The 21,987-nt window shown below is 40.6% G+C and overlaps 1 protein-coding gene and 1 non-coding gene across 2 annotated transcripts; both read left to right on the forward strand.

Annotated features, from left to right (window-relative positions):
* The first annotated feature begins 9,045 nt into the window (after positions 1–9,045).
* EIF4G2 (eukaryotic translation initiation factor 4 gamma 2) lies at positions 9,046–20,357 on the forward strand. Its single transcript, XM_078059127.1, has 23 exons — positions 9,046–9,274; positions 9,447–9,458; positions 10,810–10,936; positions 11,247–11,312; positions 11,965–12,105; positions 12,680–12,782; positions 13,563–13,694; positions 13,782–13,848; positions 13,932–14,083; positions 14,458–14,568; positions 14,759–14,842; positions 14,928–15,026; positions 15,322–15,463; positions 15,571–15,731; positions 16,081–16,194; positions 16,726–16,851; positions 16,991–17,095; positions 17,185–17,400; positions 17,489–17,747; positions 18,088–18,292; positions 18,413–18,624; positions 18,711–18,832; positions 19,528–20,357. Exons 1-23 carry the CDS (start codon positions 9,046–9,048, stop codon positions 19,591–19,593), a joined length of 3,051 nt encoding a protein of 1,016 aa, XP_077915253.1. The 3' UTR covers positions 19,594–20,357.
* LOC118547590 (small nucleolar RNA SNORD97) lies at positions 16,247–16,388 on the forward strand. Its single transcript, XR_004923168.2, has one exon. It is a non-coding gene; the product is annotated as a small nucleolar RNA SNORD97 (small nucleolar RNA).
* Positions 20,358–21,987: the final 1,630 nt, after the last annotated feature.

The following is a 21,987-nucleotide window of genomic DNA, read 5'->3' on the forward strand; positions in this document are numbered from 1 at the left end:
TCTTTAGGAGCACAAAAACTCTCCTACCAAAAGTATTGATAGAATGGCTATTATACTTTGAGCAGTTTTTACATGAACCAGAGCAATCACATTTAATGAATTTATAATTTGATGGATAAAAATGAACACTCTTTTACATTTCAATTTCATTGCCAAAATTTAAGTTTCAAAACACACACACAAAGCACACAGCTGGTTAAGCTATAAAAACTCCTTCACCTGACATCAAAAACTTTCCCATTTCTCATTTTCTCAGATCTTTCCCATGTTCACTAATATTTTTAGTCTAAAATTAGAGGCCATGATGAGTACTAGAGTACTGCAGGTCCAGATGTGCTGGAATTCTCAACAGTATTCATAAATCTTTGAAATTTTCACTCCATCATTGAAGTGGTCCTTCAGGGTTATACTACAGTCTGTGGCAAAATTACTAGAAATATAGAATATTTAAACATACAGCAAGTACAGCTCTGGTTTACTGCCTAAATCTGGAGGAGGATCAGGGATCTTGAATTCCTAAGCCAGGAAACATATGAGGCAAACAGCTTTAAAAAAAGGAAGAGTACTTGGCCAGGGAACTGGATATCCTGGTTTCTAGACCCTGCCTTGGGCAACTTCGGGGGCAAGACCCTAAGTATAGAACTTGGAGCACCTTAGTTGCATCATCCGTAGAATTGTAATACTACTACCTATCCCTTACCATCCCCTCTCAAAGATTCTGTGATCTGACATGAGAAAGTGCTTTGGACTACTCAGAAAAATAGTGCTGCATAGCTATGAAGTATTATTATTATCATTATGCTTATTGTCATCATCCTATACCCGGTACTTATCATGATTGCTGCTTCTTTCATCAGAGAAACTCAAAGATTTATAAAGAGAAACATGTATTCATATAGCATATCTCTAGGGAAATTCTGTAATTCTCAGTACTTTTAAATAACTTACTTAACTTTTCAAACAAGTTAGTAGGTGAATTCCACTCCAGTACATATAAATATATATATACCAGTTCTCAGAGCAACAGCATGAATTAACCCATCCTCTGGCATTTAAAACTCACACCCTAGTAATTGTGTGTTTAAATGTCTTGCATATCTGTAGTTCCACTTTAAAAATTACCTAAGACCAGGTATTCCTTTTAAATGACCAACTTTTTAAGTTAACCATCAACCCTTACAGAGAAAGTAAGAAAATGAGATTAATTTCAGCTTCTCTAAGAAGACAACTCACCTGGTCACAATAGTTTTCCATATAGCTGCTAGATCAGTCAGGTTTCTCCAGACAAACAGAACCAGCAGGATTTGTGTTTATATACAGAGAGAGATTTATTTTAAGGAATTGGCTCATGTTATTGTTGAGCCTTGGTGAGTCCAAAATCTAATGGGGCAAGCTGGAGACCCAGGGAGGAGTTGCAGTTTGAGTCCAAAGGCAGTCTTTTAGCAGAATTCCTCGTTTGGGAGCAGTTACTCCTTTTTCTATTAAGGCTTTCAACTAATTGAATGAGGCCCACCCACATTATGGAGGGTAATCTGCTTTACTCAAAGTCTATAAATTAAAATGTTAATTTCATCCAAAAAATTCTTTCAGAGAAATATCCAGAATGTTTGACCAAGTATCTGGGCACCATGGCCTTGGCAAGTTGACACATAAAATTAACTATTACAGTTAGAGTTCTAAGAATTTAGTTCTGCACTAAAATGCTATGAGCAATTTAGTGGGCTGAAAATGACCCCCCAAAAGATATGTCCATGTCCTAATCCCTGAAACCTGTGAATATTACCTTATGTAGCAAAAAATGAACCTAAGGATCTTTATTATTTAAGATTTTATTTATTTATTTATTTATTTATTTATTTATTAGAGAGCAAGAGAGAGCACAGGCAGGGGGAGTGGCAGGCAGAGGGAGGAGGAGTGGCAGGCAGAGGGAGAAGGGAGAAGCAGGCTCTCTGCTGAACAGAAAGCCCGACATGGGGCTCCATCCCAGGACCCTGGGATCATGACCTGAGCCAAAGGCAGACACTTAACCAATTGAGCCACCCAGGCACCCCTAAGTTAAAGATCTTGAGAAGAGTTTATTCTCAATTATCTGAGTGCAATCATATGTACCATAAGAGAAAGTCAGAGGGAGTTTTGTGACACACACAGGAGAAGGCAACGTGAAGACAGAGCCAAGGGAGATGCAGCCATAAGCCAAGGAATGCCAACAACCACCAGAAGCTGGAAAAGGCAAGAGATGGATTCTAGAGAATTCTCTAGAACCTCTGTAGGGAGTACAGCCTTGCTAACACCTTGATTTTGGACTTCAGACCTCCAGAAGTGTGACAAAGTTAATTTATGTTGTTTTCAACCACTCACTTTGGGACAGTTTTTTATAGCAGCCACAGGAAACTAATGCAAGCATCTTACACATTGCATGCAAAAGTGACCAAAAAAGGGACGCCTGGGTGGCTCAGTTGGTTAAGCATCTGTCTTCAGCTCAGGTCATGATCTCAGGGTCCTGGGATGGAGTCCCGAATTGGGCTCCTTGCTCAGTGGGGAGCCTGTTTGTCCCTCTGCCTGCCACTCCCCCTGCTTGTGCTCTCTCTCTGACAAATAAACAAAATCTTTGAATAAATAAGTGACCAAAAAAAAAAAAAAAAAGGAACATCCCCATTGTAGTTAGTAATGTTGCTGTAGAAAAGAGAGAGCTTGGGGCACTTGGGAAAGTATGAGATCCTGCCACAGTCTAACTGAATTACATTGGAAAAGTCACCTAACCTTCAATTTCCCTATCTTTAAAATGGGAAATGACACTCCCCTACCTACCCACATGATTTGTACTGAGACTCAAATAAGAGAATATATATTATATTCAATAAATATTCACTGACGTTTACTATATGCCAGAAACTTCTAAAAGCACTGTGTCTAAGGGATATAACAGTGAAAATGACAGGCAGGGTTCCTGCTGTCATTCAGCTTACATACTAATGCAGTAAGCAGACAATATACAAGAAAGAATGTAAAATCATTTCATACAGTGATAAGGACTATGAAAAAAAATAAGTGGAGGGGCGCCTGGGTGGCTCAGTCGTTAAGTGTCTGCCTTCAGCTCAGGTCATGGTCCCAGGGTCCTGGGATTGAGCCCCGCGTTGGGCTCCCTGCTCGGCGGGAAGCCTGCTTCTCCCTCTCCCACTCCCCCTGCTTATGTTCCCTCTCTCACTGTGTCTCTCTCTGTCAAATAAATAAAATCTTAAAAAAAAAAATAAGTGGAATAATAATGATAGAATGGCTGGAAAAGGAAATATTATATAGGATGATCAGGAGGGAAGGCTTTTCTAAAGAGGTGACCACAGTTAATAAAGCTGAGTGCTAAATTATGAAAAAGAGCCAGCCATGGAAAAAAACTGGAATAAGAGCTTTTTGGACAGTGGCCCTTGAAGAAGAAGTAGCTATAGCTTTTGCATGTTTGAGGAAAAGAAAGCTTTGCAGGAACTTGAAATGTGTGAAGAACAGAAAAAAAGACCAGTGTGACTGAAGTATAGAGGACAGGGAGGAACGTGATAGGAGATAAAGCCAGAGTGATATTTAAGGACTGGATCATGTAAAGCTATGTAAGCCACAATGAGAAGTTTGGATTTCACTGTGAATATAATGTATATCCATGATCAAAGGGTTTTAAACATGGAAGCGGTGTTATCTGATTTTCATTTTTTGAAAATGACTGGATTCTGGGTAAAGAATGTATTAAAGAGCAAGAGATGAAGTTGAGAGACCAGTTAGGAGGCTATTGCAGTAATCCAAGCTAGAGATAATGGTGGCTAGGTTAAAGTGACAGCAATGTAGACAAGAGAAGTGGACCAACTTAAGATATATTTTGGAGATAGTGGCAGTAGAACTTTGATGCATTGGATATGGGAGAAGAGAGACCAGAATTAAGAATAATTCATAGGGTTTGGCCTTAGCAACTGGCAGATGGTGAACAATGGAGGAAAATCTATTCTGAACATGTTAAATTTGAAATGCCTTTCAGATACCCAAGGGGAAATTTCAGTAGGCAATTCGATATATATATCTATAGCTTGCATGGGGGGAGGGATGAATCAGAGATGGAGTTATGAATGTGGAAATCATCATCATGTAAATGGTATTTAAAGTCATAGGATAGGGGGAAAGTATTCAGAAGGAAGAGTAGAAGGTCCAGAATAAATCCTTGGGTACTTTAATATTTAGAGGTCAAGCAGAGGAGGAGAAGCCAGAAAAGACAGCTGAATTGGTGAAGGAGACAATGAGGTAGGAGGAAATCCTGGAAAATGTAAAGTCACCAAAGCCAAGAGAAAAATGAATAAATGTCAACAGGATACTATGCATAAATATTTTCTCAGCTCCTGCTGTGTACAAAAAACTCTACTGGAAATGCAAAAGAAATGTTCCTGATCTCAAGGACCTTTTGATTTTGAAATGGAGATAAAAATAAGCCCCATAAAAATAATACAGTACGTAAGTACATAGCCTTCTGATTTTCCTATCTTCAGGTTTGCCTTTCAAGCCGTTCTACTCCAGGCACAAGGTTGATTTCCCTAAAACATCACTCCAATCAATTAAAACTGATTAGCTTTAAACTAAAAATCATCAGAGTTCTGATCAGCTCAGGAATTTTCTTTGCCCATATAGACAGTCCCAAATCATCATTCCGGCACTCAAGGAAGGATGGCCACAGTCTCATGAAAACTTATAGCACTCTTTCTTGGTGGCTCAGTTTAGCATTTATTCTATCCTTCCCTATCCTTGTATATAATTGGTGTATGTATCTTTTGTCTAGATTGTGAGCTCCTTAAAGACAGATTAAGCCCAAGCTCCATGTCTAGTATGTTAACTCATTAGCTTTATTTTTTTCTGCCAAGTAGACAAAGAACTCCAAATTTTAGTCATATGATATAGAACACTGGTGTAATAATGAAGCAAAATTTGAGTACCGTAGAACTAAATTATGGATAACTAGGAATGGAGGAGGGATGTGCCTAGGAACAGGGAAGTAGTGTAAAACAAGTTTGCAAAGGGCCTTTTATACCAAACTAAGGAGTCTGGATGTTATCCTGTTATGGGAAACCTTACTGACGTTTTTTGAGCAGGGCAATTATATACCCATATCTGTGCTTCAGAAATGAATTGGTAGAGGGGATAAATGAGAATGGCCTCAAAACTGGAAGCAATGGAGAATCAGTAGAGTGAATTTTTTGAGGCAGCGATACCAGTTTAACTGGCTCTATGAGAGAAGATTGTGTGTCTGGGAGTGGCGAAAAAGAAGGCCATCAGAGAGATAGGGTAGGGCCAGAATATGAAGGGCTTGAAAGCTAGGCAAAAGCATTATGACCTGGAATCCCTGGGTTCTAACGCCTGTTTCCCTACTTGGGGAAAGTCCTTTATCTTTTCTAGAACCCAGTTTCCTTTTCTTAGGGTTCTCTTCAGCTGTAAAATTATTTCCTATGAAACTCTGACGTGCTATAGTAGTTCTCAAACCTTAACTGTACATTGGAATCACATGGAGAGCTTTAAAAGTGGTTGATGCCTGGATTCCACTCTGAGAGATTCAGATTTATCTGGTCCTGGATGCACCCTGGACATTATTTTAAAAGGTCCTTGGGGGCGGGTGGTGGGGAGGAGGGAGGGCCTGGCAGTCTCAGTCAGTAGAGTGTGTGATTTTGATCTCGGGGTCTTGAGTTCAATACCCCACGTTGGGTATAGAAATTACTTAAAAATAAAAGATTTTAAAAAACAAATAATAAAAAAATAAAAGGTCCTCAGGTGATTCTACTGTGCAGCCAAGGTTGAGATCAACTGATGCAGAAAATAGTGAAGCACCAATATTCTTGAACATGGTGGTTAATATGTTGGGAAGAAAGTGTTTTAAGGAGGACTAATATGAGTATACAGAGTAAAGGGAAAAGATTATAGGAGACCAACTGGAAATTTCCAATAATTTAAGAGAAAAATATACTAAGGCCTAGATTAGCATATAAGCAATAACATTGTAGGGAAGAAGATGAATGTAGGGAAAAGATGATTTAGAGGGAAGTAACACAAGGACTTAGTAATTAATTGAGTATTTGTTACATGTGGAAAATAAAAGACATTTTGTGTTCATGATCAAAAGGAAAGAGAAAATGTAGAGTCAAGTTTCTAGTATAGAATACTAGTGGAATCCTTAGGAAAACTAAAGTAGTTGTCAGTTGGTTAATCAATATTGATAATATGGTAACAGACATTAAGTAATTATGTCTGGGACTATGTTATGTGCTTTACATACATTAATCTCATTTAATCTGTACAACTCTATAAATACTGTTATTCCCATTTTACAGATTTAGAAACTTAAGAAGAGAGAGCAGTTAAATAATTTGTCCAATGTTACACAGTAAGAGGTAGAGAAGGTAGTTGAACTAACCAGTCTGACTCCTTTTCCTTATAATAGGAAGATGATCGGTCACATACTGAATTGTTTGAGTTTGAACAAATAACTCAAAAAAGCAAAATGGCTGTAGAGGCCAGACAGGAACATAAATGAGTGGATCAAGTCAGAGTTAACTGCGGTGAAATGAAAACACTTAAATGAGGCAGTCACTACTCAGCTATACTTAAATGTTGCCCTGTTGGAATTTCAGGCCCAGTATTGCCGTATTTTAAGATTTTTCATGAAAAGATGTAAATCTAGATTTCTGTGTAAAATCTCCTAAAATTTAAATGTCAACTAATTCAAATGTTTAAAATTACTGTGTGGCCCGAACGAAATATGGCTGCAAGTGTGCATCTCTGATTAATAATAGGCTGTTAGAAATTCAGAACTGAACTTAAGAGATGTGAGCCGGAGATGTATTATTAGGGGGAATCCTTAAGCACAGAGAAGGTAGCAGATGCTCCAGGAGTTGTATGTGTTAGAATAATAACCAGCATTTGACATGATTAGTTAAAAGAATGCAACAATATATGAGTTAACAAGTCAGTCAGGACTCTTTAAGAGCTTTGCAGTCTTATAGAAAACTGACATAAAATGGAAATGTTAAAACTAGCAGATTGAAGTGGGTGTATTTAAAATTCAATTTTCTATAAACTAAAAGCTAAATTCCAGATAATGACTTGAATTTTCATACATCCATGATGTGATGGAAACATTTCAAAACTGTGAATCTCTCTCCTACTGATTGAAAGATAATTGAAAGATTACATTTTATCCGTATTTTCACCTTTTTACATTGGGTTACTTTCTCCCAGCCCAGTTTCTCACACACACTGCGAAGTCCATAGCAGAGGGGTTCACAATCAGCAAAGATTAAGTAAAACCTTTTTTATTTTTAATTATTGAGTTTCAGGCTCCTCAAAAGACCATCCTGGTTTTAGGGCTTGGTAAATACTATCTTTGAAATCTGGACTAGTGTTTTTGAACATTATTCCATCAGATTAATGTATTATCAGTTATGAAGAATGTAAACCAGTTATTTAAAAATAAAGTATCACAAAAATGAAAACATTTTTGCAAACTGTAAAGCCCTGTAATAATATTATAAAGAAATATTGTTCTGGTGTTATTTTGAAGCGACAAGGGTCCTGAAATTACAAAGTGAATCCTCTTGTATTTGAAACACAATTTTCACCCTTCCCCAAAATGTCTTTTATTTTCCACATGTAACTACCTCCAACAATGAGATATTTTCCACTTGTTTAAGTTCAAGTGAAATTGACTTAATAGCAATAACTGTAGTAATATAATGAGGGGTAATGATCAGCCTCATATATGGCAAAGATCTAAAGATGCTGGAATTGTGTTAGAAATCTTCAGAGCCGCACCACACCCCTCTATTATCAGGTTTAAACGTCCTAGGACAAACTGCAACTTTCATGAAGACTGTATTACCGACTAGGTGCTTTCAACACCAAGAGCTGTTTTGACATGTCAAACGTTAAGTCTGGTCTTTGAAAACCCTGCCCTTTATTGGACACTTTCTTTAAAAGATATGCATGTTAAAACAGTTTCTTGCTTTTGATACACATCGTATCAAGAACTGCATGTTCAAAATGAAGATGGGGAAATTTCTGCTAAGTATATGGAAACATGACTCCATTTTTGTATAGCCAGGACTCCATTTTCATGTAGCTAAAATGTCGCAAACGATGGAACACTTCATTTTACGATAGCCCTACTTTAAAATATTACCTGAGAAGTATTAATAGTTCATCCTGAAGGCTTGGAAAAGCCTAATCCTATTTGTTATGGTGGAGCTTACATAAAATGGAAATACACAGCTGACAGTCTTCAACGTGCTTAAAAACAAACAAAATCCAAAAAACAAAAACCGGGAGCTAGCAATTAAAATCCTCCAAACGCCCGCGCTCCGCAAACACTTCTTCCAAAGAAGTCTGGTATGGTCTGGGTATTCCTCCGTGACCGCTGGCCGGACATTCCTTCGGGAAAAGCTGCTTCTCGTGTGAGGTACAAAGACAATAAACCCCTTCCTTTTATCCCTTTCTCATTCACTCTGCAGGGGGTGGAATAAATAGGGAGCTGAATGAAGCCTTCTTTACGCATCTGGGTGCACCGTCTTGTTTCCTGAACCCTATTCTCCCGGCTCCCCCACCTAAAGCTGCTGACGCTGAGCACCTGGAGACCGATAGTTATTCCAGGCACTGCGCCCCGGGGGCGCCAGGCCTCAAACCTACAGGCCCGTCCCGGGGAGGCCCAGCCTGCGAGGGGCAATCACGACGCCTTGGGGGCGCCAGGAAGATCAATGCTCTGACACGCCACGGACAGGAATCCGGTAGGGTAGGGGAAAGGTCCCTCGCACCCTCCCCCCGCCCCCGCCATTCCCGCTGAGAAAACGAGGTAGAGGGGAAGGGGTATGAACAACTCGGGCATGGGGTAGAGTCAGGGAACAAAGAGACAGGAGGAAGATGAGACAGCCACACCAACGCAGACTCAGAAGGGCTCTCCGACTTTACGCAAGTGGCCCACATCTCGACCGTGCTCAGCTCCCCTTACGCCACTAGCTTGGCTTCAGAGCCTTCGCGAATATGGCTTTGCGCACTGCGGTGGCAGTGCGCCGCAACCGAGCTTGGCCCTGTGGCTCCTCCCCGCCGCTCTGCGCGGATTGGTGGCAAGCTGAAGTCCGGCGGCTGATTGGGCGGCGAAGGAGCCATTCGGGGCGGCTCTGGTGGGTTCGGCTGCCCCAGAGTGATAAGTTCAGCTTCAGACACGCCTCAGCGCCAGCAGCGAGTCGGAGCTCTATGGAGGTGGCGGCGAGTACCGGGTGGTGGCTGCAGCAGCGACTCCTCTGAACTGAGCGTTTCCAAGCCGTTCCGACTCCTTCCTCCCCCTTCCCTCCCCCTTTTTTGTTTTCCGTTCCCCTTTCCCCTCCCTTCCCTGTCCCCGACGACCGGATCCTGAGGAGGCAGCTGCAGCGGCAGCTGCTGAGTTCTCGGTGAAGGTGAGTGGAGCCGCCGCCGCCGCCGCCGCCGCCGAGTAGAGCGCTCTAAAATGGCCGCCGTCCCCTGGCCGCTTCTTCTCGAGCGGTACAAAATGGCGGCCGCAGGCGGAGACGGGCGGGGCGACCCTTGTTAGCTTTTTTTCCGCTGTTCAGGCACCTAGAAATTATTCACCTTTGTTCTCCTTTCGCGTTGCTGATGGAGTAGAAGGAAACCGGCAGCCGTGGCGGCCTCCAGCCGCCATCGTGGGTGTCGGTGGCCGGGGTCCGGGCGGGCCGAGGCGCTGGTGTGCTCGGACGGGGAGAGAGCGTGGCGGGGCTGCGCGTGCCGCAGCGGGGAGCGACGTGCCGGCTGGCGGGGAGGGCCCGGCCGTTGGCGCGGGACCAGCCGAGGCGCAGGAGTCCCGGAGCCCGGCCTCCCGGCGGGGAGGCGGTATGTTGAGGCCCCGGTGCCGGCGGGGAGCGGGCCCCGCCTAGGACAGGAGAGGGGAAAGGAAAGAATTTGCGTCCTTTTGTCAGCTGGGAAGGGAACGGAGAGGCGGCTGTCAGTCCCTCGGGGATTTATGGGGAAGGAGGGGGTCCGCTTGGAGGCGGCGGGTGGGAAGGAGGCCGCCTTCCTGCCTGGAGAACAAAGAGCGGGGCGCTGGGCCGGCGGGGGCGGCCTCCGCTCCTCCCCGCCGAGGCTTGCCCCCAGCGGCTTCGCGGGGAGGCTGTCGGAAGCACTTCCCTAACTCCAGCCTGGGTGGGAGGAATCCACTGCTCTTTTGTTCCCAGGAAGGGGAAAAATGGGCGGAGGTTCCTGCTGCCATGTTGTTGCCCGTGTCTTCCGCCTGCCGAGTGCCAGCCACTGTACACCTAAGTCGCTCTCGCATCTTCCCGGATGCCCTCTGTGCGGGGGTGTTGAAAGAATGGACAGTGAAGAAAACCCAACAGCCTTTAGTTATTCCTTGTCTAGTCCGCTGGGCTCGTCGTCGAGGCAGTGAAAGCTTAGGACATTTCCCACATAATGTGGTCGTGTTGATGGAGTTAGATTTTGTGTTACTGATCTCAGTGCTCAGTTCTCAAGAAAGTGGCTCTTTCAGAAGGTTTGTTCGCAGGCGGGATGTTCTGTTTCTGCGAAGGCTCTTCGCATCTTTGAACATAAAGGGAATTTCCAGGTGGCTAAACAGAATAAAATCTGTCCATTTGTGTTTGAGTACATTCAGTTTTAGTCTTAGATCCATCTGCAGTGCAGTGAAAGTTCAGTCAACTGCAGTGCCAGGATCTAAAGTAAAATAATAATTGAAGGAAGGTTTATAGATTGGTATGTTGGTATATTAGCAGTGTCTAATTTTGGTACTCTTTCTCATTCTAGGTTTTTCATTTCTCCCAACCTCTTCCCTCCCCACCCCATCCATTAATATTATTCTTTTGAAGATTCTTCGTTGTCAAGCCGCCAAAGTGGAGAGTGCGATCGCAGAAGGGGGTGCTTCTCGTTTCAGGTATGTGTAGATTTATTTTTGGCAATTGTTATGAAGAGGTCAATCACAAGATTAAAATAATTACCACGCCAAATAATTCTGACTTAATGTGCTGCAAGTTTAATGTATAATAATGCCATTTACTTTTTTTTAAGTTCTTAAATTTTCATTATCTTCTGTTTGCCATCTGGAGGATAAATGTCATTTCCATTAGGCCCAAGTTCAGTCTTCATCTGTGGTGTAATTTCTGAAATACAGAATAATTAAAGAGACCCATTAGCTCTTTTAGGTGAGACAATTGGCATATTTTTTTGTTTTTTTTTTTTAATAGTGCTTCTTCGGGCGGAGGAGGAAGTAGGGGTGCACCTCAGCACTATCCCAAGACTGCTGGCAACAGGTATAGTAAGTGTGTAGTAACAATGAGCTTTATAAAACAGATTTAGATTAATAGTCTTTCTCACGCATAAGAGTACATACAGCAATAGATATCAGGAATCCTAATCCTACCAGGCATGGTTTCTGCTACATATCCTTATTAGAATATCAGCTCTTGATTGTTCTTTTGGTAAATCACTGAATTAGGGCTCTCAGACTGCTATTTTATTCTCTTAACTCTCTGGATTATTTTCAGTAATGTAATTTCTGAAATCAGAAATTATTAGCAGTTATCCATACTGATCGGTAGTAAAGTAGTATGCATGCAACATGGTCATAGGACATTAGAAGATGTTCTTAAGGTGTGGCTCTTGGAGCAGCAGCATTGGCATCATCTGGGAGTTTGTTAAAAATGCAAAATATCTGGCCCTGTCCCGGTTCCAGTAAAACAAACTGGGGGTGGGCCCGGCAGTCTGTCTTAACAAGCCCTTCAGGTGATTCTGATGCACACCGTTTGAGAAGCACTGATTGTGAGTTGCTTAGTTGTAAGGGAAGTTGAAAAAATGTAAACTTTTTATTTAGAAAGATGTCTGATCAGTATGACATTTGATATGTCACAGTGCTAGGGTTTACATTTAAATTAAATTTTAATTATATATCTTAATTTTTACTAGCGAGTTCCTGGGGAAAACCCCAGGGCAAAACGCTCAGAAATGGATTCCTGCACGAAGCACTAGACGAGATGACAACTCCGCAGCAAACAACTCCGCAAATGAAAAAGAACGACATGATGCAATCTTCAGGAAAGTAAGAGGGTAAGTTTATAGATCGGTTTTGTCTTTTACTAAAAGGAGGGGGAGGGGGAATGAGTTGGCTGTGTTTTTCTTGTGTATGTGCTATATTATCCAGAAGGTAGTGTTCATGTCCAGAGTGTATATTTTAATGAATGCCAGTGTTGGCAGTTTTATTTTAAATTGAAGACAGCAGCATATAGGTATCTTGAGGCTTTAAGAGTTGCTTGCAGTCATTGGGTTAAAATCCACAAACCTTTTTGTCCTGTTTCCCATGCCTGGTGTGTAACCCACTGAAGCATGGAACATAATGGTCTTAGTTCCTGGATTTTAGTCTTGATAATAAGGAGATTCTTGTTCTCTGGGTTTTGAGATAGTGAGAAAGATTTGTCAAACAGCTGGGAACCCCCAGCAGGTACAGATATGATCTAAATAATAGTGAGAGGTTTATTTTAACATAATCTTGGCTAGATGGGTAAGAAGATAGGTCTTAGATACTCAGTGATGGAAGAAAAAAATGAATAACTTAAAAAGTTGTTTTTCAATTCTAATTCTTTGTGTATTGCCTGACACTTCAGTGTGATTCCTTTCTCCCCAGCATACTAAATAAGCTTACTCCTGAAAAGTTTGACAAGCTATGCCTTGAGCTCCTCAATGTGGGTGTAGAGTCTAAACTCATCCTTAAAGGGGTCATACTGCTGGTAAGTTAAAAGTTGGCTTAACTGAGAGGAGAGTAAAATAGTTAACAAACCCAAGGGGGTTTTTTTGGTACACTTGCACTGTTGCTTAAAACTCAGGTGTGAACTAGATACATGTATTTTTGAATTGTGCTGTTGATTTTAAAGAACTACCAACTTTTAATAGCATCAGATTTGAGAGGTGAAGGTTTATTTTTATATTGAAGTATAGACATAAAATGTTAGTTTCAGATGTACAACATAGTGATTTGATAATTGGATACATTACAGAGTGCTTACTGCCCAAGTGTGGTTGTCCTCTGTCATAAAAGGTGCATTTTAAATTGTTCGTACTAAAAAAATATATGTTCATATTATGTTTGGAGAGTTAAGACGGGCTAAGCACAGCTATTCAGGTTTTGGGGGGGGGTTTTTGTTTTTCTTTCTGTGGAAAGCCTATTTTGGTCTTAGAAATGAATCGTAGGATAGTTGATAGTAAGATTCCAGTATCTGTTCATAGCTTCAATATCCCAAGATATTTTCAACTCTTGGTGGTAGGGTGTTACTCGTATGAGATCTGTACAGTTGGACTTTTTTGGTACCATCTTCGAGCTAATATATAAGTGCATATATTTTTCCAGGCTGTGTGCTAATCATTTTACAAGGTAGATGAGGCCTAGATTTTGTCAGAAAGTTACCACAAGATGTAAAGATCCTTAAGACTTGCAAGGAAGTATTAAGTTAAAGCAAGGGTTCTTTCAAAAAGTTGTCGTGTTTAGTTTAAAACATGCCTGTTTTCTGTAGATTGTGGACAAAGCCCTAGAAGAGCCAAAGTATAGCTCACTGTATGCTCAGCTATGTCTGCGATTGGCAGAAGATGCACCAAACTTTGATGGCCCAGCAGCAGAGGGTCAACCAGGACAGAAGCAAAGCACAGTAAGTGGTGGTGTTCGCTTGCTTATTTTAAAATTGATTTGAAAGATTTCATTAACAAAACCTGCCAAATGTCTTTGTTTCCTGTAGACATTCAGACGCCTCCTAATTTCCAAATTACAAGATGAATTTGAAAACCGAACCAGAAATGTTGATGGTGAGAGTTTATATTTGATACTTACATAGTACTGTGTATTTTCAACTTTATTCTGAAAGTTGACTTTTTTTGTTTATTTTCAGTCTATGATAAGCGTGAAAATCCCCTCCTCCCCGAGGAGGAGGAACAGAGAGCCATTGCTAAGATCAAGATGTTGGGGAACATCAAATTCATTGGAGAACTTGGAAAGCTTGATCTTATTCATGAATCTATCCTTCATAAGTGCATCAAAACAGTAAGTATGGGAATTTAGGTTTAGATCAGTCGTTTGGTACGTCATCATTTGGGGGAAAGTCCCATTATAATTGCTTTGTGCCATTGGAGAATGTTGGTAGGCACGTTAAATACTTCAAATGACTAGCAGAACTTACTTAAATGCTATAAAGAGGTACTTAAAAGTATGCGGTGTGTTTTGTAAAGTACAGATAGAATTACCTACCTCTGTTAAAATTGCGTAATTTGGAAGGATTTCTTCTATACAGACCAAATAGTACTGTACTTAGTACTGTGTATGATGAGTGTGCTATCAGTGCAAACATAAGGAGAAGTGTTAAAAACTATAAACCAAGTAAGATTTTTGTCAACCTGTGGCATTTATTTCTTTGGTAGCTTTTGGAAAAGAAGAAGAGAGTCCAACTCAAAGATATGGGAGAGGATTTGGAGTGCCTCTGTCAGATAATGAGGACAGTGGGACCTAGATTAGACCATGAACGAGCTAAGGTATGTGTGTTGCTGACAAAAGTGGTATAAGTAGCTTGTCTTAATTTTATTTAAATGAAATGATTTGTTTTTGTGATACAGGGGATTGTCTCATTCTTGATTATAAACCGAGAAGTCTTAACATACTTAAATGATAGTATTCATTTGCCATAGCACTTTTTGCTCATTAGGTATTTTTCTATTTTATTAGTCCTTAATGGATCAGTACTTTGCCCGAATGTGCTCCTTGATGTTAAGTAAGGAATTGCCAGCAAGGATTCGTTTCCTGCTGCAGGTAAAACTGGTTTAAATATGTTGACAAGCTGATTTCTTCTCTTTGGGAATATTAAAACTTACTAAAACTGTTTTTGAAATTAAAGGATACCGTAGAGTTGCGAGAACACCATTGGGTTCCTCGCAAGGCTTTTCTTGACAATGGACCAAAGACGATCAATCAAATCCGTCAAGATGCAGTAAAAGTAAGATGCTGATGGTTTTTTGTTTTGTTTTGTTTTGTTTAATTTTTTTTTTAATTGAGTGGTTTTTAAGTTTATGAAACTGCAAGGATACTGTTAACATTTATTTGAGTGAGACTCCTTACTCTGGTGGAGCTTAATGTTTTTAGTTTCTTGTGTAATATGGGAAGAAGTTATATATAGAAATAACATAATTAGCACTTTAGTAGCCTAGAAGTTGTTTTTCTCAGTTATAAGGATTTTAGTTTTATGTGAAATAGTGTCTAGAATCAGGTGTTTATTCACTTAATTTTTAAAGGATCTAGGAGTGTTTATTCCTGCTCCTATGGCTCAAGGGATGAGAAGTGACTTCTTTCTGGAGGGACCGTTCATGCCACCCAGGATGAAAATGGATAGGGACCCACTTGGAGGACTTGCTGATATGTTTGGACAAATGCCAGGTGATTGTGACTGAAATTGGTTTCAATTAAAAAAAACAAAAACACTTCAACATTTTAACACTAGCAGAGTTGTAAAGAGTTGTTTGTTCGTCGATATGTATTTTAAGGTAGCGGAATTGGTACTGGTCCAGGAGTTATCCAGGATAGATTTTCACCCACCATGGGGCGTCATCGTTCGAATCAACTCTTCAATGGCCATGGGGGACACATCATGCCTCCCACACAATCGCAGTTTGGAGAGATGGGAGGCAAGTTCATGAAAAGCCAGGTAAGAAAACATTGAGAATGCTTAGATAACAAGTATTAACAGTAATGTATGTGATTTACTGTTTGCTTTTTTAAAAATGAAAATATTTTAGGGTTGTGTGTTTTTCTAAACCAAACTTATTATCTATGACAGTTCCTTAAAACTGGGTAAGATACTTTTATGATTGGTAAAATCACAGCACTTTATTTGACAGGCTAGATTTTTGTTCTTCCCTTGTTTCATCTTTTACTTCCTCTGGGCAAATTCAGTTTAAACTTTCCCTATGGCTTGGCTCATCCCTTTGGTACTTGATTACCATAATTTGTGGACCCCTTTTTATCTAGACTTTCTTTCTCCCTTTCTAAAATAGGGGCTAAGCCAGCTCTACCATAACCAGAGTCAGGGACTCTTATCCCAGCTGCAAGGACAGTCGAAGGATATGCCACCTCGGTTTTCTAAGAAAGGACAGCTTAATGCAGATGAGGTACATTTGCCTGTGTTACTTATCTACCAAAGTTTGTCAAATCCGAAATTGATTGCCCGATGATTATAAATAAGACGCGTTATTAAGAGGACTTAATGCTGGAGTTCTTCACCTTCTTCCTTCTTTTCTGTACTACTTTTCTTTCTTTGGATGTCCAGCGTCCTATGAGCGAAGATTATGAGATATGAGGGCAAGTCTCTTAAAAGTCTTCAGTTAGAGCAAAGAAAATGGTTGTCAAGACTTCGATTGTGATTTTCCTGTAAACTAATTTTCTGATTTTTAATATCTTAGTGATGCTTCTCCTAGGAGAATTCTAGTACAAATACAAGATTTGTTAAACAATATCTTATTTTTGTGTGGATCAGATCTTTAGTTTTCTTGCCTGAAGTTACGTTAACATGGAGCAACTTTTTCAGCCATCAGTACTCAAAATTTCTGCCTTAGGTTCTAGATGTTTGTATATGCTGAATTAATTGTAGGATGTTGGATCTAATGTTTGCCAACTGCGTGTTGATTTGTTTTCAATTCTAGATTAGTCTGAGGCCTGCTCAGTCGTTCCTAATGAATAAAAATCAAGTGCCAAAGCTTCAGCCCCAGATAACTATGATTCCTCCTAGTGCACAACCACCACGCACTCAAACACCGCCTCTGGGACAGGTATGACTGCAATATGACAACATTTTCTTCTGATAGAGTACTTTCTGAAGATTTTTTTGGTGTCTTCCCTGTAACTTCATGAGTGTGTTTTTGTTTTTGTTTTTTTTAAACATTCATACCTGTTTTTTGGTTTTTTTAGACACCTCAGCTTGGTCTCAAAACTAATCCACCACTTATCCAGGAAAAGCCTGCTAAGACCAGTAAAAAGCCACCACCATCAAAGGAAGAACTACTTAAACTAACTGTAAGTTTCAAATAATCACGTAGTCTAATTCATGGAAATGTATCTGAGATAGGAAAACACTAAAGATACTTGGATTATGTTCTTTTCAGGAAACTGTTGTGACTGAATATCTGAATAGTGGGAATGCAAATGAAGCTGTCAGTGGTGTCCGAGAAATGAGGGCTCCTAAACACTTTCTTCCTGAGATGTTAAGCAAAGTAATTATCCTGTCACTAGATAGAAGTGATGAAGATAAAGAAAAAGCAAGTTCTTTGATCAGTTTGCTCAAACAGGAGGGGATAGCCACGAGTGACAACTTTATGCAGGTACAACATTTGTCTGATTCTGTGAAGACTCTTTTGCATTCATATTTGAGAGCTGATAAACTGACTGTTATTATGTATTCCTCCTAAGGCTTTCCTGAATGTATTGGACCAGTGCCCCAAACTGGAGGTTGACATCCCCTTGGTGAAATCCTATTTAGCACAGTTTGCAGCTCGTGCCATCATTTCAGAGCTGGTGAGCATTTCAGAACTAGCTCAACCACTGGAAAGTGGCACCCATTTTCCTCTCTTCTTACTTTGTCTTCAGCAATTAGCTAAATTACAAGATCGAGAATGGTTAACAGAACTTTTTCAACAAAGCAAGGTCAATATGCAGAAAATGCTCCCAGGTAAGAGAATGCTGGGGATTTTTTTGTTTTTGTTTTGAATAGTAAGTCTAGAGAGTCTTTAGTACCTTTAGTGGATTTATATAAATCATCACACTGTATTGATTATCCTGTCCAGATAGTGATAAGCATTACCACAGGCTAGATGGCACCTTTTATAAAAAGTGATTATGATTTAATGGCTTTTCATTCGATCCAAATACTAAGTGTTTCCTTTGCTGGGTTCTTTATTCTTTTACATTAATCTCCTACATGTGGGAAATAATTTATGCAGCTGTTCTCTAGACAGGCCAACTGGCTAAAATGAACTACCTGATGATGGAGATGGCTTTTGTCTCTTCAGAAATTGATCAGAATAAGGACCGCATGTTGGAGATTTTGGAAGGAAAGGGACTGAGTTTCTTATTCCCACTTCTCAAATTGGAGAAGGAACTGTTAAAGCAAATAAAGTTGGATCCATCCCCTCAAACCATATATAAATGGATTAAAGATAACATCTCCCCCAAACTTCATGTAGATAAAGGATTTGTGAACATCTTAATGACTAGGTAAGATAAACTCCAGAGTTAATGCTTTATTGACTAGAAAAAAGTCTTTAGGGACTAAGAATTGTCTGTCTTGAGCTGGAGAATTTTGCTTTTGGCTTCTAACAAGATCTTTCTTTGCAGCTTCTTACAGTATATTTCTAGTGAAGTAAACCCACCCAGTGATGAGACAGATTCTTCCTCTGCTCCTTCCAAAGAACAGTTAGAGCAGGAAAAACAACTGCTGCTTTCTTTCAAGCCAGTAATGCAGAAATTCCTTCATGATCACGTTGATCTGCAAGTCAGTGCCCTGTATGCTCTGCAGGTGCACTGCTACCACAGCAACTTCCCCAAAGGTGAGTGCGGGGCTGGGGGCACGGTTGAGTGGGGGCCACGTCTCCCAACAGTGCACTAGATAATGGGATTGGGTGTTGTCTTGTAGGCATGTTACTCCGCTTTTTTGTTCACTTTTATGACATGGAAATTATTGAAGAAGAAGCTTTCTTGGCTTGGAAAGAAGATATAACCCAAGAATTTCCTGGGAAAGGCAAGGCTTTGTTCCAGGTAAATCTTCTGTTAGAGGCATTTTAGTCTGCTTTTTCAATTTACTTGGTATTTTGCATCCTCTGTTTTAAAGGCTCTTCATTAGTTTTATCTGTACCTCTCCTTCTGCACTGTTTGAAGCCTTTCATCGCTTCATGGCTTTACCTCATTGTGCTAACTGCCTACTTTAGCTTATGAAAGGGTCTGTGGTTTTCCAGGGGAGCAGCCTTTGAGAAACACTGGTCTCCACATTGTCTTTTTGTGAGGAGCATCTGTGAAGCATTTATCATTAGCCCTGTTCTTGGGGACTCTGAGCAATTCTGGGGTGGGGCTGGAAATCTACTTCTAGGACTCTTTCTCCACCCCACCCCCCAGCCCTGCTAAACCTATCGTAGTTTCGGGATGAGCCCCTGTCCTGCACGAAAATGAACCTGCGAGGTAACTGGAAGTAGTGTCCCAGAATGACATCCAAGCTCACTGGCTGTGTACCACTTCCCAGATACAAGTCCTCCACACCTTTTTACAATAACTTCTAGCCAATAGACAAGTAGTAATAGCAGTATGTTCTGAAGGCTTTAGCAATCCTAAAAGATATACTACCTAAAACTTTTCTCCTTTGGTATGTTTGCTAGCTCGGTCCTAAATCAAAACTATTGGTTTGAGTTTTTCTGACTTCTCTACGTGTGGCTTAATTTTGTGGAATGACAAATTCACAGGTGAATCAGTGGCTAACCTGGCTAGAAACTGCTGAAGAAGAGGAGTCCGAGGAAGAAGCTGACTAAAGAACCAGCCAAAGCCTTAAATTGTGCAAAACATACTGTTGCTATGACGTAACTGCATCTGACCTAACCACTGCGAAAATTCATTCCGCTGTAATGTTTTCACAATATTTAAAGCAGAAGCACGTCAGTTAGGATTTCCTTCTGCATAAGGTTTTTTTGTAGTGTAATGTCTTAATCATAGTCTACCATCAAATATTTTAGGAGTATCTTTAATGTTTAGATAGTATATTAGCAGCATGCAATAATTACATCCTAAGTTCTCAAGCAGAGGCAGTCTATTGCAAGGACCTTCTTTGCTGCCAGTTATCATAGGCTGTTTTAAGTTAGAAAACTGAATAGCAACACTGAATACTGTAGAAATGCACTTTGCTCAGTAATACTTGAGTTGTTGCAATATTTGATTATCCATTTGGTTGTTACAGAAAAATTCTTAACTGTAATTGATGGTTGTTGCCGTAATAGTATATTGCCTGTATTTCTACCTCTAGTAATGGGCTTTATGTGCTAGATTTTAATATCCTTGAGCCTGGGCAAGTGCACAAGTCTTTTTAAAAGAAACATGGTTTACTTGCACAAAACTGATCAGTTTTGAGAGATCGTTAATGCCCTTGAAGTGGTTTTGTGGGTGTGAAACAAATGGTGAGAATTTGAATTGGTCCCTCTTATTATAGTATTGAAATTAAGTCTACTTAATTTATCAAGTCATGTTCATGCCCTGATTTTATATACTTGTATCTATCAATAAACATTGTGATACTTGATAAGAGTTGTGTGTGACTTTAGCAGCCACAAATTTATGAAGAATACTACTATCTTAGATTTGAAGACTTGGGAACTTTCATGGCAAGACAAAATATCAGAGGTAAGTCTCATGAATTTAGATGTGTAGCAAAAAACTTGGTAACATTTCTAAATCAAAACACTAGCCTTGGTCTACACTGCCCTACATCTGATCTAGTCGGCCCTCCTGTCCTCACCCTATTGATCTGATCCAATTTCTTGCAACTTTTGCCCTTGCTCATTCTGCTCCTGCGTCCTGGGATGTGCCATGCATTCTTCTCCTCACCACCCCGTAGCTAGAGGACCACCTCCCTAAGGCTCAAGTGTCAGGTTGATTAGGGCCTGTCTACTCTATTGAAAAATGCAGCTGAACACATCCTTGCTATACCTCTTAACCCTTTTTTACATTTGCCATGTCCACCATTATTGTGACTTACTGCATATTTATATCTGACTCCAGCATGTGAGGAGATAGAAATTTTTTTGTTCGCTGCTGTTTCCCCGGCACCTAGAACAGGACCTACGCACAGTAAGCATATTTATTGAACCAAATCACAAATTTGTCCTACGTGGCAGGATCTGGACATGGAAGTAGAAGAACTCAAGACCTGAGTTCTAAGACCGCATTCATCCTTACTACTTCAGAGCAGTGTGATCTTAGGCAAGGTTTGTTTCATTCCTCTGATTTTTTTTTTTTTTTTTGAAAACGGGGCCAAGGCCACAATTAAAGGTAATACAAATGTCCCTAGCAAGAGGCATGAGGAGGCATTTTAATACACATAAATTCATGCTTTACCTTCTCAGTAGCTTCCACCTCAGAAGAGCTGCTTCCATCCTGAGCTGCCAATCTGCAGACAAATCCAAGGGGCATTTCTCAGTCTTAACTGACCTATCAAAAGCATTCAACAGTTGGTTATTTCTTTGCCCTCAGGCTTCTTAAGGCTCTTTTCTAGCCTGCAGCATGCATGTTACTGTTCTGCTCAACTCCTAGAGAGCTCCAGTTCCATCTACATGCTGAAGAGTCCAAACCTTCCCAGGTCATCCAGATGAATCCAACAACTGGACATTTCCCAACCGGTTCGCACATTCTGTCCGTCTTCCATGATTACTATCTGAAACCCTTGACTTCAACGCCATCTCCACTGCACTGCCCAGTCTAGGCCCCACTGTCTTAAGCCTGAACTATTGCAACTGACGTAAGGGTCACCCTCTAGTTCATCTTGCTCTCCTTCCACTCCCTTCTTAACATCACTGTTGTAAAACTCTGGTCCTTCCTCTGCCCTTTAGTGGCCCCAAGTCTTCCTCAAGAAAATACAAATTCCTTAATTTAACAAGGTAGTTACCTGCTGTTCGCCCCTTTACATTTTTTTTTTTCTTTCCATCTCCTGTTTGTGGGCCTGTGAGCGTCCTTGTTCTCCTTTACTGTTCCCAGCTCTCCCTCCATCTAGCTTCTTACTCATCCCTTCAGGCATTAGCATAAATATCCCACATTTGGAAAGTTGGCCTTTCTCTGCCAAGATTGAGGAGTTTGTACCAATCGAGCTCGTGGTTGCTGGACAGGCTAGAAAGGGAATTTATTGGCATCCCACTTAAGGGATGCAAAGGAAGCCCAGA

The sequence above is a fragment of the Halichoerus grypus genome, chromosome 11, assembly GCF_964656455.1.
Source record: "Halichoerus grypus chromosome 11, mHalGry1.hap1.1, whole genome shotgun sequence".
Taxonomy (NCBI): Eukaryota; Metazoa; Chordata; class Mammalia; order Carnivora; family Phocidae; genus Halichoerus; species Halichoerus grypus.

What these genes read in the sequence shown, in the direction of transcription:
- EIF4G2 (XM_078059127.1), top strand. Translation starts at nt 9,046, where the DNA reads ATGGCTTTGCGCACTGCGGTGGCAGTGCGCCGCAACCGAGCTTGGCCC. An exon ending in CCGAACCAGAAATGTTGATG is followed by an intron (nt 13,849 to 13,931) that starts GTGAGAGTTTAT and finishes GTTTATTTTCAG; the next exon opens with TCTATGATAAGCGTGAAAAT. An exon ending in GACAGCTTAATGCAGATGAG is followed by an intron (nt 16,195 to 16,725) that starts GTACATTTGCCT and finishes TTTCAATTCTAG; the next exon opens with ATTAGTCTGAGGCCTGCTCA.